The sequence below is a fragment of the Podarcis pityusensis genome (genome assembly GCF_964106645.2).
Source record: "Podarcis pityusensis genome assembly, chromosome: 14".
Lineage (NCBI taxonomy): Eukaryota > Metazoa > Chordata > Lepidosauria > Squamata > Lacertidae > Podarcis > Podarcis pityusensis.
The window spans coordinates 50,961,116-50,978,677 of record NC_138039.1 but is presented as its reverse complement, the minus strand read 5'-3'; the positions used below and the strand labels follow the sequence as shown (position 1 = coordinate 50,978,677).

General features: G+C 39.9%; 1 protein-coding gene across 2 annotated transcripts in view; it reads right to left on the bottom strand.

Moving 5' to 3' along the window:
* MTMR10 (myotubularin related protein 10) overlaps nucleotides 1–17,562 on the bottom strand; it is a 52,202-nt gene that overhangs the window by 19,907 nt on the left and 14,733 nt on the right. Inside the window, exons 3-6 of one of the 2 annotated variants that reach the window (XM_080980720.1) lie at nucleotides 12,143–12,279; nucleotides 8,880–8,952; nucleotides 7,649–7,803; nucleotides 596–686 (exon numbers count right to left, since the gene is read on the bottom strand). In XM_080980720.1, coding sequence (XP_080836846.1) covers nucleotides 596–686; nucleotides 7,649–7,803; nucleotides 8,880–8,952; nucleotides 12,143–12,279 — 456 coding nt within the window. The remainder of the gene's footprint in view (nucleotides 1–595; nucleotides 687–7,648; nucleotides 7,804–8,879; nucleotides 8,953–12,142; nucleotides 12,280–17,562) is intronic. The other variant, XM_080980721.1, reaches the window with a different exon arrangement.

The window sequence follows — 17,562 nt, the reverse complement described above, 5'->3', positions numbered from 1 at the left end:
TTCCTCAGCGGTTTAATTCTTGAGAGGTTCTTTAAATGAGCAACCTTCAAATACTTCCCCCTACAGATTACTTTGCTACAAAAAGTCTACGTGGAAGTGACTCTAGCCTTATTAGTAGAGCTTGGTGTTGCAAATCTATTATCTCACTGCAGCCAAGGAACCAAGACTGGGAAGAAAAGGTAGGAAGGGCACCATTGTAACACTCCCATGTGACACAAGCTGGTTCTTCTTTTCCAGCCAAACTACCTTGAACTCCAAAACTCCGTTGAGCATAGCTTGTTTCTCCTCTGGCAAACCCAGAACACAGCAAGGGGAGATGAAAGCTCAGCCTTCATGGTGCCTATTGACAAGCAAAGGGCTCTCTTCTAGCTTCAGAACTGCAATCACCCCCCAGCACACTTAGGCACAGATACATTTCTAGTGAGCTTTTCTATGCATGTAAACATGTACTACCACTCAAGTAGGACTGCTTATATGACACCCTCCAAAACAAACCCCTGGGTTCACCAAAAAGCTCCCATAAAAGTTGGCAGCCATGCTCTCACTCCAAAGGCCCCTCCAAAGGCTATGAGGGAAAGTAAAATGTCTGCATTACCTGGATTATGGTATTTCTTGCCCACATATTCAAATGCAAAGAGGAGCTGAAGATCTGCTGGCTGGGAATAATGAGCTATTGCAAGGCACACCTGAACAGAGGGAAACAAAAAGAACTGGGGTGCATTGAGCTGCTTCCAACCACTTTTTACTAGAAAAGACTAGACTGCATGAGGAAATGGCGGACCAGAGAAAGCAAAACTATGTGATTTTGTCTAAGGAAGGGCGAGCTGTATCCCTCCAACTTCCAAGTGCCATCACCTACTTTGGCTTTCACTAACAGTGATCATAATCAAAAGAGCTCCTTAGACATACTCAAGGGCTGTGCCATACCCAGTGGACACCAGGCGTTGTAAAATAAACCATGACACAAGCCTGAACCCTCCCTGGGTGAAGAAAAATGCTTATACAGTTATCTGAATCCCAGCTTTTGTCACTAACGTGCTTTCTAAAATCCAATTTCCAATTTCATTAAACAGAAAGATGACTACGTTTTTTTGCCAGGCAGCTAGAGTCAGCCATGGCTTATTCTTGGCTCTCGACATTTTTCAGAGGGAAGCATCACTCCTTTATCCTGAGGGTCCTCTGAGCAACTTGATATACAGTTTCAGAAAGGCTTGAAGTTGCAGGAAATTGAAAATAAAAAACTTTTAAGGAATCTGGGGAACTAGTTTACATATTCACAATGTTTCAAATATAAATTTACTGTGTTACTTCAAGAACACGTATATAATGTATATAACCTGGGGAAAATGTACTGTTTAGTATATTTATGAAATTAACATGGATAGGTCTCTAGGTTTTATTCAGCAATAACCAGCATACCAAGTGGCCATGCTATGCCATGATGTGAATGAGCAGTAAAGCTGCAATTCAATGAACTTACCTAGGAATAACCCCCACTCTGGGACTTGTTTCCAAGCAAATATGGGTGGTGGTGGTTGTTTTGCATGTTTCATATTACCTGTAGACAATATTAGCTACCCTGATGCCATGTTCATTTGTTTTATATTGTGTTTCAGCCCAGAATATAATCTCCACTTGAAAATACCAGCATAAGTTTATTTTTCTACTCAGAACTGATTCCTAGGTAGATGCTGCAGCAATGCTATTATCATCTCTGAATAGATTTGCAGTTGTGTGAATTAGCTGCATTACCATATTATTTTAAAATTCCACTTTAAACATATTCCCACTCATTCTGAAAGAGAAGAAATGTTGCCCAGTTTCCATTTCAGGCACTGAAAAAAAAACATTTTCATTGATTTAAAAAAAATCAAATTGCTAACTTTATCCCATGGAACAGTTCTAATCTGCACGAAGTCCATTCATTCTCACCTTGACCAAAGCAACATACAGACAAATATAGGCAAGGCCTAATACCTCTGCCTTGTTATTACACGTGTTGCACATTTTCTTCCCCTATAAATCCTTACTTGCATTTTAACAAGGGGCAAAGGAACAGAAACAGTCCACAGGATTTTGTTGAAAACAATGGCCACATGGATATTTTGACAAGAGAAATTACTATCTACCTGGAAATCCTGATTTATTTTTCTACAAAATGCCTGGTTTGTTTGCTATTTATGCCTAAAACAGAAACTACACATAGTGGTGCCATTGTCCAGGGCTTTAATGAAAGCAGTTTCTTAATGCCAAATGGCAAATTCCTTGAACTTACTCGGAATGTCATGGAAAAGGAGAAAGTTCAAGATTTTTCTGTCTGCCATGAGAAAACATTTCTCTATTTCATTGCACACACTGCCCCACCCAAGTGCTTACTGGGCAAAGAATAAACTTTTAGGATACACAAGCTAAAGCTCTTGAAATCAGCTCACAGTGCAGCAAAAGCAGTGCTGAGGTCTGCTTTCATATACAAAAAGGCCCCTCTTCCCCCTAAATCCAGCTACCTTCACCATGTAGCAATGAACATATAAGATATCTACGTATAGGTTAGCTTTTGTTGATCCACACCGCTTAAGGTTTACTGTACTGCCATGTGGCAGATGATATATGCTACCACTGCCCGCCCTTTTCTTGGGAGCATTTTTGTTAAACAAAAAATAAGCAAGGGTTGGATCCAAAGAACCCCCTACCCTTTCTTGCTACAGCTGCCTCCTGAAGTCATTCCTGAGGGTTGGGGAACCCTTTAAAAATGTGTGGAAGCAGCATGGGTGATAAAATGGTGAAGACACACTTGGATCAAAGCCAAATATATAGAAGTCATAACTCTTCTTGGTAAGACCACTTTCCAAGCAATCCTATACAGTATATATGTCTGCTGAGAAATAAGCCCCACTGAGTTCAATGGGTTTGACTCCCAGGTAGGTGCCCAGCCCTATTACCAAATCAGACTAATGGGTCCATCTATCTCAGCACTGTCTAAACTTTTTAAACTCTCCCAGCTCTACTTGGAGACCTTCTGCATGCAAGCCATCTTTAATGTCTTATACTGGCAATGTGCTTTTGGGAAAAGTAGAAGAACAGCCATCGAACACCCCACAAAAACTAAATACAGATTTTGCATGTCGGCCAATCACTCTTTCCCATCCTACCCAACTGATTCTTCTGTGTAATGATGCTCTGCTCTTCCTCTTAGAAACTAGCAGAGGAAGGTTTTTATCTTCAACTGCACTCACATCAGAGAATGGGAAGAGATCAAGAGCACCCTGTATAACAAGCAACATTGTTTTTTAAAAAGAGTTTCCTGCTCGAGACAGGCAGTTTTGTCAGGCAAAGCAGGGCCGCTGGAGAAACGGCCACAGCCAAAAAACCTACAGCTTCCTGGCAGTGTGTATGATAACATTTGCACTTTGCTACTGAACAACCCTTGTTTCCTTTCTATAGAGCAACCTGTATAACCCAAGCAGATACAGGTGCTCCCGAAATTAAAAATGCAAGGAATAAAATAAAAACTAGTTTTCTGATATATTAATCATTAGCCCATGCCAAGGTTCAGAAATTTTAGCTGTAGTACCAATCTCAGATAACCATCTCCCCAATTTCAATAGAAACTGTTGCTTTGGACTGCAACTTAAAAATGCACCATTTCCTTTGAAGTTGCTGACTTCTTCTAGTTGCTTCCACTTATCTTCTCCTTCCCCTCCCTTCACTTCCTCCCACACCCACCTTATTTGTCTTCCTTGAGAATTTTCAGCTGTAGTTTGACAGCAAACACAACTGAATAACAAACTTAAGCAACACGGAGTTTTGTGTTGTCCCTCCACCCCTATTTAGTCACCACCTTATAGCTCAAGCTAATTAGTCACTATGAACATGTACACATATGGTCAGGGAAACTGAAAACAGAAGGGCTAATTCACTGCAGATGGATTTTTATTATTATTCAGTAGGTTATGGGACATTGTCTCCTATTCTTTCAGTATGACAAGAAAAAAAAAAGCAAATATAGTAGAAGTTATTTTCTAAATCTTCATGTTCTAATTTGCTTTTAAATAAAGGGGTTCTGGAGAGGGAGGAGGCAAGACTGCAATCCCCCCCCCCAGCTGCAGCATGCAGATGGTATGCAACTAGGCTCACCCATTTTGATATGAAGGCCACCAGATACAGAAGATGCAGTCTGCTACATACAGCCTTTATGATTTGACCAGGGAACAATAACACTCCCTTGGCAACTACTACCGGGGATTCTTCCCCATGTCACATTCCAGAGGAGAGACTCAGGAAGGAAGCAATGGAAGATTTGATGTACTTTTGGAGACTTGAACCAAGTGTGCAAACACAGTCAGCTTTATTTGTAGAAAAGAAAAACCATTAGCATTCCTCTTCTGTCTTCCCACAGATTGTAACAGGGACCTCCTTCCAGGCCGGTTAGCTTTGTTTAAGCAGAACAGAAAAAATGCTAAGGAAAATTACCAATAAATATTTTGGATCACTTTATTAGTCCCATGCAAACAGCTACAAAACTTATCAGGAATTCTTCTGCAACAGAGAAAAGCCTAGGGGGCTTCCTCCGTTTTCAGAAGGAAATAGGAATGTGATTTTAAAACGCAAGGCTACAAATGCTTAGAGAGAAATACTATGGCAAAAGCAGAAGTGTAGAGATCAGCCCAAACACCGGCCAGTTCCCAAAATCTACATCTGCCTGTTAAGTGAGAAACTGTGATCAATACCAACCAAGAAAGAGAGCAGCATGAACTGGCTCCCACCATTGGTCCTATGCAACCCCTCAACTTCTTCAAAAAAACCAAAAAAAACTGAAGAAAGATGGTAAGGCTCAGATGGTGCAGATTTTAACCTTTCTGGCCCCCTGAACTGTGATTAAGGTATCAGGAACAGACTGTGGGCATTCATTGCTTCCTTCTTATAGCGCAAATTCTCACCTCTGCTGGCTGACGCTAACAAGCATTGCTTTTGTAGCCAAACCAGAGTTGGAAGTGGCCTTACATGCCTTGGGCACAAAAGAATACATACAATACCATATTTAGCACTAAAATAACATAATGCTACATTATGGTTAAAGCAAGCTGAAGAATGGGACGGGCACAGATAAGTGGCTTTTCAGCCTTTGGCATGTTCTTGATCTCCTAATCATGGTTAGGAGATTCGGCATTCTGCATCTCACTATCAATGTGCTGGTCATGTTGCTCCCTCAATCACACATGCACAAAGTTTGAGTCCCAAATCATGCATTTCAAGTACAGATTCTGCTAATACTATCAATATAAGCAATGTTTATATTGCAATGTATATACTGAGATCTTCAAAGATCTCAAAGTCCAAATGTCTCCTAGTTACTTCTTATGGGAATGAAATTTTAAGCATTTCATATACAAAAAATACCAGTGTGCTGCACAAGAAAGCATGCTTAAGGCTGATTCAGTCTCTGTATTGGTTTCTGGATATTAAGTATTTACAGTTTTCACTTGAAATTTGTTTTTGAGTAAAGCCTTAGCTCTACATATAGCTCTATGAGAAATTTAAAACCAAAATAGCAAATATAACAGCAGATGCCACATTGAATGGACTTCTTGTTCTTTCTTTAACCAAGCCTAAATATTCATCCAGTAGTTTTTAAAACAAGTGCAAAATGCTAAGCATCTGCCAGAGAAAACTCTGACTTCAACTTTCCAGGAGCTACGTGTAAATTTTCATGTCCTAACCTTTGACTACTGGCAGCTCAAAGGACAGCCACTGTCAGCATAAAGCCAACGGTTTCCATTTCTAGTATCAACAAAACCTCTACTGTGAAGTCTCAGGGGGTTTAAAATGAACCATTAGAGTATTTGAGTCTTCAATCCCTACACTTTCAAACTATAATTTGAAATGGGGTGCATTTTAGATTGGGCGATGACCCAGAAGTGGGTTTTATTGGCTGAAGACTAATGCACTAAAACTAGAGGTCAAAGTAGATGTAGGAAACCTATGACCCAAATTACCTACCTGTTTTTTTTTTCTTTTAAATTACCATGTCCATGCAACTGCTTTGACAAATGGGGAAATAAACCTAGATAAATAACACTGCTATTTTTTACTAAAGCGGAAGGTTCTGGGCAATCCCATCATGAACTCATACTGCATCTAGTTTGGCTCTCAGCAGTTTAGGGAACAGACACCAAAACAGATGGTTGGCCTTAGGTCACAGAAGGTGTGCGAGTGACATTTTAGAAGGTGGACCCAAGCCTGAGTGAGAGGAAACAAGTGTTCATTTACCTGAATTGTGGTTCCCAAAAAACAGAAGCCCCTTTTACTGTGTATTAAACATTTAAGGAACAAAGATATTAGAAGACTGGTTGCTGCAAAGACAGGCAAGGAATACATTCTGCAACTGCAAGAACCAGAAAAAAACCTAATATGGTGGTGATGAAAAATATTTTTCAAGGGTTAGAAAAAACACAGAGGCCTGGTTTGGATGACTGTATTTTTGTGTTTGCTTATGAAATGGATACACAAGTCTTTTGCTCGAGTGCACCACTCCTTTGCAGTGCACAGCAATCAAACCATTAAGTCTTTAATTAACCTGCTTGGCAGGGGGTTGGACTCGATGGCCCTTGTGGTCTCTTCCAACTCTATGATTCTATGATTCTAACCATGGTTTCTTCTTTTCTTACAAACAATAGTTACCAACTTTGGAACAAGCCAGGATATAACACAAACTTATTGGTCTGGCTGCTACACACCATGAAAGATGGAGCAAAATGACTGTATATGCAGGCAAAAGGCTTGCAAATATATTGGCTGAATAAGCCAGTATATGTTTTTCCAAATGCCACCAGCATTAAAAACACTACCCAAAATCTTTCATCTCCTATTAAGTGACTTGGCTTAGCAACTGCAGGATTCATGAAAATGATATGCAAGTTACATTTAAGATAAACAAGGAAATTTATTTAGCCATAAGCCTTAACGTTACATTAAATGGGCTTAAGTGCTAAGCAAGATTTCATCACTTAATTACTTGCTTCATGTGTATATGGGATACAGTAGAGCTAGCTAGCTCCTCCTCAGAATCAGCCTATGATAAGAGTTACTATTCCTACCTTGTAAGCCAGATGTGTATAAATGTGAGTGACAGAGATTAGGACCCCATGACCTCGTTCTCACTGTGGTCTGGGCTGCACCATTGGTGTTGGAATGAAGGTGGGGGATCACAAGACTGAATCTCCCCCAAACCAATTCCCTCCAAGGGTTCAAGCTTAGCTTCTCCCTGATGTGCTATGCGGAAGGAATTTTTTTAAATACAAAGGTACATTCCATTATGCAAGTCCCCATCTGCAGAGGCAAGTGTTATAGTTCACACACAAATCTACCACCTCAATGAGAGCCAGGTCTAAGTAAAAACACATTTCCATTGTCACTTCAAGCAACTTCAAGATTCTAGCATGTACTATCATCTTACCTCTATAGTTTCAAAGTTATTCACTGATGTTTATGGTGATAAATGGAACGATTAACCCATGGATGAAACACAAGTAACCAGTTTCAGATACACCAGAATGGTATTTAATTATTTGGCAGGTTTTCATTTTGAAAGAAAAACCATAAATTGTTGGCTAATTCTCTATCTAGGCAATACTCAAGACAAATATCAGACCTGCTGCAATACCTTTTTTGCACTTTCGGGTCCTGCTTCATCAAAACGAAATCTGACGATACGAAAGTCTTTGCAGTAAATTATTAATTCTGTTGGGTTAAATTTAAGCTTTTGGTTGGGGCCGAGAACTTTCTGTTTCCTCTTTGTGTCATTTACTGCAAGAGAGAGATTTTTTTAAAATAAAAAGGAGACAGTTATGCATATAACAAATAACCATGTTATGAATGCTTAACAGAAACAAACTGATATACAACAGCTCCCATCTGAAGAGCACACTGACCTGCTTACTATTCATTTATTACGATTTAATTAGAAAATGTATAAATAACTTGATAAAAGTTTTCCAAGTGGTGTACAAATAAAATTTTCCCTTGTGTTTCCTTCATTCAATTTCAACGCTAACAACTGCACCTCTGGTCAGAATCTAACCCACCTCTGTACTACTGGCATAATTTGGCATAATTTGGAACTACTAATTATTTATTTTAAATTCTTTATATTTCAACATTCTTAGGTGAAGTAGGTAGTGTTCTCTTGGTAAAGAAAAAGAAAGCAGATCGTCCCTTCCCCATTGCCATTACTCCACCAACTCACATACACAGTTTCTTTCCAACCAAATCTCAGATTTATTCTCTTTTACTAGAAGTTTACTAGACTTGTTAACTTTTATTCTATTAATCAAGAGGGCATAGATGCGACAAAAAGCTTGCAAACCTTAATACAAAATATAAACATCCACCCCTCTGCGCTTCCAGCTCTCATCTACGGCAGGAATTACCTTCTTCACAAAACCTCAGTCTTAACAGCCAAACTGTTTGCAGCTTACTGTTCTCATCTTCTCCATAGGGTGCCTTTAACTTATATCCAATTATCCGAATTGAAAAAGAAATCTGTCATTTGCCATGGCAGACATGGAGGCTGACTCTGTGATGGAAAGCTTAAGACCCAGCGCCTCACCCTCCCTGTCCCTCATGGAGGCAGGGAGCAGGCACAAATGGGGACCACAGATCCCCTGGAATTTTCTCGAAGCGTTTTGGGATGCATAGCACCTCAGTTATCCCCCTCCACTCCATCAAAGCTTCTCTTGAGCCCCAGAGAGCTGCCACCATAGTCGCTGGCAGAACTGGAAGCTGGGAATTCTGACTATTCTGTTTTAATTTCCTAAACATAAATGTACCCCCCTCCAAAGCAAAAAAATTCTATCTTTCGTATCCAGCTCCTTAATACGTACCTGTCACTATCTGCTCAATGCATGTTAGAGCAACATCATGTTCTCCCAGGAGAAGGTTCCTGTAATGGAATTTCTGGAATACAGGAAATAAGTTCATGATAAATACCACAACTCACTTTATATTTTGGCCTAATAATTGTGAAGATGAAGTATGATGTATGCTTTGTTTGGTTAGATGCAATCATCTTGAGGGCTGAGGGTCAATATTTTATCGCCACTCAGCGTAACATTAAGCTAAAAATATTCTCCTGCAAACTACATTAGAGAAACCAAAGGAGGGGCAGCAATCAGTAGTAGCAGCAGCTCCCAACAAAATATTAAAAACACAATAAAACATCAAATATTAAAAACTTCCCTGAAGGGCTGCCTTCAGATGTCTTCTAAAAGTCATCGAGTTGTTTATCTCCTTGGCATCTGGTGGGAGGGTGTTTCACAGGGTGGACACCACAACTGAGAAGACCCTCTGCCTGGTTCGCTGTAACTTCACTTTTTGCAGTGGGCCAGAAGGCCCTCAAAGCCGGACCTCGGTGTCCAGGCTGAATGATGGGGGTGGAAACGCTCCTTCAGGTATACAGGGCAGGGGCTGTTTAGGGCTTTAAAGGTCAGCATTAACACTTTGAATTGTGCTCATGCCTTTAGGACCAGCATTATATGGTCCTGGCAGCCACTCCCAGTCTAGCTGCTGCATTCTGGAGCAGTTGTAGTTTCCAAGTCACCTTCAAAGGTATCCCCAGAGCAAGTACCACTCTAGCAAGACAGGGTGCAGGTAGGTGGGGTCTTAGCCGTCATACCAAGTGGAGCTGGTAGACAGCTGCCCTGGACACAGAATTAACCTGCACCAAAGAACATGGTGGTGTGCTTTTTTTAGGGCAGTATCTCATTACTATCATCTGGCAGTTTTTAAATTTCATTTGGTCTAGTTCTTATTTGTATATTTTTAATGTCCATATAAGTATTTTCAGCATTTGGTAAGATATCTGCTGTCTCTTTCCTTCTTTTATTGATATTTTAATACTAGTTTTAACTTATACTGTGCAACTGTTTTGATAGTACTTTGGTACCTCGGGTTAAGTACTTAATTCGTTCTGGAGTTCCGTTCTTAACCTGAAACTGTTCTTAACCTGAAGCACCACTTTAGCTAATGGGGCCTCCCGCTGCTGCCGCACCGCCGGAGCACAATTTCTGTTCTCATCCTGAAGCAAAGTTCTTAACTTGAGGTACTATTTCTGGGTTAGCGAAGTCTGTAACCTGAAGCGTATGTAACCCGAGGTACCACTGTATCATGCTAGATATGTTTACTATTTGGAGTGCCCTAAAAGAACTTTAATTCATAATGCACTGATCATATTGTTGTGTACCTTTGGAATTTCATTCCAAACTATTCCTATTTTCTTGTAAACTAAAACAATAATCTAGATGTATGACAGTAACATTCCCCGCTAAAATTTCAACACGCAAGTAGGCAAATCAGCAGGACCTGCATCATTATCAAACTCCAGTGTCTACTTTTAAGTTTATAAACAAAACAAGACTACATTTGCAAAATAAGCAATGTAAATTGTGATCAAAGCCCAGGCTTGCTGTTCTCTTCTAGGAAAATGCTCTTTGCACATGTGGCGATTCCCCACTTTGTACACACCAGACATCTATCTCCTCATGTAAGAAAATCAGGAAGCCCCAGTGCACACAAGAGCTGATGAATGGGAACCATTGTTGCTGAAGTGCATGGCAAGTTACATCAAATTTATTTTCATTCCAGGCACTTTGTTTTGCACCGATTTTCAAATTGAGAAATTGGTTTTGCACCATTTCTAATTCTTTAATAGCACTCTCATAATTTTTATTCAGATTTGTCATGGCCAATGGCTAGTGCAATAAAGTTATTTGGATTGGATTTTCAAATTCAAAGAGTGTGGGAAAGAACTGATGCTTTAGCAATTATTTATCTTTTCTTTTAAAAAACAGAGAGGGTGTGCCTCTCTTAAGATGCTGAGCACATGGTACACAGTAAGAGTTGGGACCACTGGCACTCTGGCTCTTCCCCTCCAAGGCCGCTTCACCTGGTAAGTAAGACTTCTATAACCTGGCCTACAGAGAGGCCTTTTAAGTAAACCAGAAGGACTCTTCTTATGTTAGATACATTAATCTTTATTATTATCAGAGCAGAAGCATTCTTCATCAAGGTCAGGAACGAGCAGTGGCCCATCTCTCAACCAACACCACCCCTCATTGCCAGGCCAGGTCCCTGTTCTCCAGCTTCTAAGCCAAGCTATCTAAAGAAGCCAAGTATGCCTGAGTTTCAATCTTGTTATTTATTATGGCTATGACAGATCAACATGGCTATCCACCTGAATCTGGGCATCAATGGGCTACCTAGCTCTCAGTGGATGTGCAAAGCCACCAAGGGAAGTGCCCAGTACTAGGAAGCAGATCCATCTGCTTCAGCCTTGTCTTTCCCTGGTATTGCACACTGCCGAGGCCATTAAAATGACAGCCAAGTAATTCAGAGATGTGCTGCAATTCCATGTTTGTTGTGGAACCCACAACTTTCTGTCCATTAAAGCAGCTGCAGCCAAGTCAAGGAAAGTGCATCACCAACAGTTTTGGCATGAGCTGGCAGTGGCCAGTAAGAAGAGGATGGATGTGAGGGTACTCCTTGAGGTCACTCATTTATCATATTTTTACTCACAGTTTCCCATCACAGAAGCCCTGTGGGGTAGGTTAGGCCAAGCACTTAGCCTAAGCACTTCAAGACCACTTAGCAAGATTTACCATTGGAAGCCAATATGAACCTTGGTCTCCATGCAAATTCAACACTCTATCCACTTTAACACACTGGGGTCAGGGTAAGCAACGCAATATTAAGCATTCAAAATCTGGCACATTAGGGCTGAATGAAGAATCCAGGAGAACATATGGTAGCTAACATCAGGAGGAGCCCAGTAGACCTATGTGTGGCTATTCTGCTGCTTCTCCCTGCCTACACACCCCTCCCAGCAAATGCAGGTAATTCTGAGCCAAGGTATTAAGCTTGGTTCAAGATAAGGAACCTGGAATGGTTTGGGAAATTAAAAGGCCTACTCCTGGAACATGTATGGACTCAGGATTGCAAGTGTGCTGGCTACAGATGAGTCCTGCTACAGCAGACAATCTAAGCAGGAGGTCATGGGTACAAGGACCTTCACAATGGATGTCTGTCTCTTGGGTCCTCTTGTCAGCCAAGGGCAACTGTATTATGGAACTCAATAGGCGTAGAAACCAACCTGAAGTGGCATAGGATCATCTGTAATGAAGGATATCTTGAAGTTGCTGCAAACCAGCTTTCCCCACAAATCATACTGACTTGTATTTGTTGCAATGCATTTCCTCACAAAGTTCACTTCATTCACCACAATTTCACCTTTAAAAAGGGGGGGAAAGCAGATTAAAAGAAGATTCACTCAATGTCTTAATCACAGCAACCTGCAAGGAGAAAATTCACACCCATGAATCTGTGATTTTACGAAGTAATTTTTTGGGGGGAGGGGGAATTAGTTGTGAAGCAAATACTGAATCTCCTTTGTGAGGAGCTTAAGCTTTACTTCAATGTATGTATTGCTTGGGTCATGTATTGCTTGGTCATAAAGAATTACTAAATAGAACCTATTAATCAAGTAATCCCAATCTGGAGAATAAAAAGCTTCATGATACCCAAGTATCTTTACACAGGTATGGGGGAACCTGTGGTCTTCCAGATGTTGGTCTCCAGCTACTATCAGCCCCAGTCAACGTATTCAATGGTCAGGGATGATGGGAAATGGAGTCCAGCAACACCTGGAAGGCCACAGGTTCCCCATCTCAATCCAATGCAAAATCTGAATTTCAAGATGTTCATCTCCAGTTACTAAAAACTATTTTTCTCTTCTATACACCAAGAGCCCTCCAAATATTTTAAACTGCATCCTCATCATGATATAAAATTTATTTAAATATATACATCATCTTTCAATGGCTGTTTACAATAGCTAATAAAAAAGAAGAGGAGAGTTCCTATTCCTTTCACAACACTGTTGCTCTTAGGTCATTCTATAAAGCCTTTCAACCCTTGGATCATTCCATCCCTCTAGACAGTCACACCACTTTTAATGGGTTAATTAATCCAGATCTGCAGACTTCAATTTCAAAGAAGAGATCATCAGATTTGTTTAGAAATATACTGACAGATACAACCACAAGACCACAGCAGAGTATGCAGAGGTGGCAGTGAAAACTACTCTGCATTGCTTGCTGCCAGACTAAAGAAAAATGGCTTTTGTGTCTATGCCCCCCCCCAACAGAAAATGACAATAAGAGACTGGACAGGGGAGTATGGTCATCCTCCATCCTTATTTGCAAGGCTGAGGGAAGATGTTTGATCTTCTATTCAACCAGCAAGGCCAAAAAGGTAGAAAGAACATAGGTCACTTGTTGTCCTACTCTCCCATCCCAAACCTGCATGATCCAGCAAGCGATAAATTGACTTGCAATAACCACTCAAAAACCCCCACCAACCTTATTTATTTGCCAAATAATACAGTTCAGGAGTTTGGCTTCACTAGGGAAAGGTAAGCAGCAAAGTTGGTATTTGCTCTCTATAATGTTTAAAGTGAGCAACAGTGCAGTTTCCTTCACTTTCCTTTTCCATGGCATAAGCTGTTCTGAGGGCAGAACGACAGTCACTTGTGTGTGACTTGAACAGCCAAAGAGCAGAAACAGGAGACGAGTGCCAAGAAACTAGAAAACAACCCACCCACCACATTACTGTGAAGACATTCACAGAGACATGCTCACTAATCCAGCCAGAGGATTACATCCAAATTACATTCTCTCAAATTTGAGTTACATTTCAAATACTTTCAGAAAACACATGCAACAATTTGATTTCATTAAAAGATTCTGTTTAAAGTACACCCATGAACACTTTGCTAGCTGGCATCTTGCTCTAATGTCAACTTTCAAAATCTTATACATAGCTTATCCTCAGTTCACTGTATGAAAGTGAGCACTGTATTTTTCTGAAGTGAGGCAGCATAAAATGCTAAAACAGGAAATATCACTATGCAACAGCATGCTATAAAAAGATGGGGAGGGATGGGAGAGGTCAGAAGAAAAAGCAGAGAGTATGATTTTAGGTTTCAGAAACCAGCCCCAACACTTGGGCTTCCACCTCAATCAAGATTTATTTTATGTTGTCCACAGTTAAGGTTTGTTTGTTTTTATTTCAATATGGTATTTTCAATATATACTACCTCTCTCTCTCGTTTGAAATAGAATAAAGTCACCTGCTGAACTGAACATAGCAACTTGTACAGATGGGAGGAATTTGCTGAACAAGGTCCCCAGATGTAGTGCAAATATGGCAAAGCAAATGAAAAACCTGGCACCCGTCGTGTGCTCTTGGGCTTGAAACTGAAGAGTAAACTACAGATATATAAATCCTATGCCTTCTCAACATGTTAACAGACAATAGAAAAATAGTATGAAAGCTTATTGTTTATTAAACAGCAGAGACATAACACTGAAAGTTACTTCACATAGTGAGCACTGAAGCCACGTAAATACTGTACTATGAATGACTGAATGGGACACCTTAAAAACAACAACACCTGATCGTCAACTGTTTGTTGGAGATCCCTTTCCCCATGTCTATGTTGCATTGTATTCTGATGTTTTAGGGTTCTGTGTTTAGGTTTTGTTGAGCAAATTGCCAGCAAAATTAACTGGTACCAAAAGCATTGTAATGTAATAAGTCTACTTAATGTGACAAAAACAGGAAGGAAGTCATGTAAGTATCAAAGAGAAATGCAACCAAGAAAGTCAAGTAGGAGCAAAACTCAACAGCTGCATCCTGAACATGACTTGTCTTTCTGAAAGCTGGGCAAGATTTTCTTTTAGGCTGAAGGGTGGGTACCATATTGCTTGTCATATTAGCAGTATCTGTGCTTTTAAACACGTGCTTATGTTTGCTGTAAAACTTCAAAATCTTTGACTAAGAATTTTTTTTTTACTGCACATTTCTACAATTGGATTATTTCTGATGTAAAAGCTCATTTGTTCCAGTACATTTTAGGAATCCAGCACCAATGCATGCACTCAGCTGACATGGGAAATGTCCTAGGATATATTCTGGGGAAAGGATATAGGCATGTGGAAAAATAAGAAGTTGTAGTATTGAATTGGAGGTGGGCCCTATGATGCCTTCCTGCCACTATCAGAAACGCAGATATCTAAGCTTATCTCCAAATGGCACCTTAAACCTAGGTTGCTGTCACCACAACGGAATGTTGAGGCACTATTTTTGTGGTGGCATTTATATTTTTTATTATTATTATCATCATCATCATTTCTATATTGCTCAATATTTTAAAGAAAACCATCTCAAAGCGGTTTACAACACATTAAAACATCAAATAAAACAATCCAGAATATATCAACCTGTATACCATTACTGCCACAAGACAGTTGTAGCTTGGGGGAGGGCGGGCAAAAAAGTAGTGAGGATCAGAAATAGTGGTTTGCTAAGGCCACCCATGAAGTGAAGTGACTTGAAGTAGGAACTTCCAGCACATCATCCCAGCAAATCATTCAGTCTTACCTAGGACACAGGACTTCTCTAGGGAAAACTCTCACAATTTCTCCCAGCAACTGGTGCACTTATGGTACAGCAGCAGCAGCTTATAGCATATTTAGATGGATGTAGTTCTCAACCATATAATGGTTTACACATGCCCTGTACATAAACAGATACCCAGAGAGCAAACTAGTATATTAAACTGAAAAAAACCTTGAATAAATTTGCTTTCTGACCTGATTATGGTCTCACAGCATTTTCAGTCACATAAGTTCTTACTGAAGAGTGGAATATTAAAACAGGATGGGTTTATTAGCATGCACCAAGCATTTATATGTAAATTTCCTCTAATCCATGTTTAAATGAATCTTCTGTTCAGCTTGCTCAGTAGCTATTTTAAAGTTCAAAAGAGAAAAACTGCATTCTGGTGAGATTCTATTTGTAAACTCATTAAGTGCTTTTTGAGAAACCTTTAAGGGAATTTTCATGAGCTCTTACAATGTGTTAGTGGTCCCACAAGAGATCTAGAAGTAATTGCATGCTGTTATCTTAACTGTTGCCACCTGTTCAGATTTTATTCAATATCCTTCCCTGTGAATTAATGCTTAAGATGCTGACGCTAATGGCAGATTACATGGGGCTAGGCTCAAAATGAGGCAATTTTATAATTCAGAATGGAAACCAAAGTATTTGGACATTGCAGAAAGAGTAACAGTTTACATTGTTCAGTAGGATCTCTTGATATGATGACTTAAATTTTACAGGAAAGAGAGAGAAGTGATTAGGATGGAAGTGATAAGAATGAGCAAAAGAGTAGGGCTTTTCAGATTGGTCACAAAAATTACTTTTTAATATTATGCAATGTTGATCGCTGCCCCAGATAAGTCAATCATTTCCCACAACACACAACAAACCAGAAGACGTACATCAAGCAAACCCCTACTTTGAAGTTATAATGCCATACCCCAATGAGGCACCCACAAGGCTCCCCACTCCCCAACCTTTCCTCTTCCCTCACCCCCTCACCTGCCTAATGGATCAAAACAAGTCAGCAGCCTTTTCTTAGCAGCTCCCATAGTGTGGGATTCCCTCCCAAGAGAGATTAGATTGGCTCCAAGTTTGTTATCCTTCTGCCGGCAAGCTAAGACCTTCCTGCTGCAGACGATGCTGATCACTTGGCTATCAGGCCAAACTGTTTTTCTAATGGGTCTTAATGTATTTTAACTACTGTTTTTAACTAGTTTTTTTAAATAAATAAAAACTTTGCATCTGATACTACTACTTTAAAATGTTGGAAGCCACCCTGAATTCCAACCTGGGATAAATGTAGGATATTTTATTTTGTTTATTTATTAAATTTCTATACCACCCTTCATCCTAGGATCACAGCGCAATTTACAACATAAAACCCAAAAATACATAGCATAGTAACAAACAAAAACAATACCCCCCACAGTTTAAAAGGCCACAGATTGTTTTATTAGCCAAATATACACATGATATAAACTCATGAAATAGTAAGATTAATAATCATTTTCTAAAATGTCCACTCAGAAAACCAGTTCAAAGCCCCAGAAGGCTCGCTATTACACACACCGTTCTTGATTTTCATGATCATCTTTGTTACCCTGAGCATGTCCTTTAACTCCTTGTCTCCTAAAGCTCTGATCTACATTTGGTAGTGCCAAGTAAGAGCTTGTTCCAGCACAACCAAAGAAGCAAACCATGGCATACACTAACTGGTATCCCAACCTGGTCTGCTATTGACCATTCATTGGCTCAGATGAGAACAAATGCCCCTTTCCAAGCACTTGTAAATTAACCAACCATCATCTGCATGTCATTTAAGGTCAGGATCTCCACTATAAATATGCACAAAGAACCTCTTGTGCATTACACTCAGTTCCAAATCCAGACCACAATTAGTTGCATAAAATATGTATGACTGCTCTCATCTGATTGAAGAAAGAGGTTCACAGGTTTAATAGTAGACAAAGGAAAAGAACCACAATAATCTGAAAATGGGTTCAGTTTCAGTCAAAACTTTTGTTATGGATATTTTCCGTATGTCTATAAAAATGAGTTATATCAAGT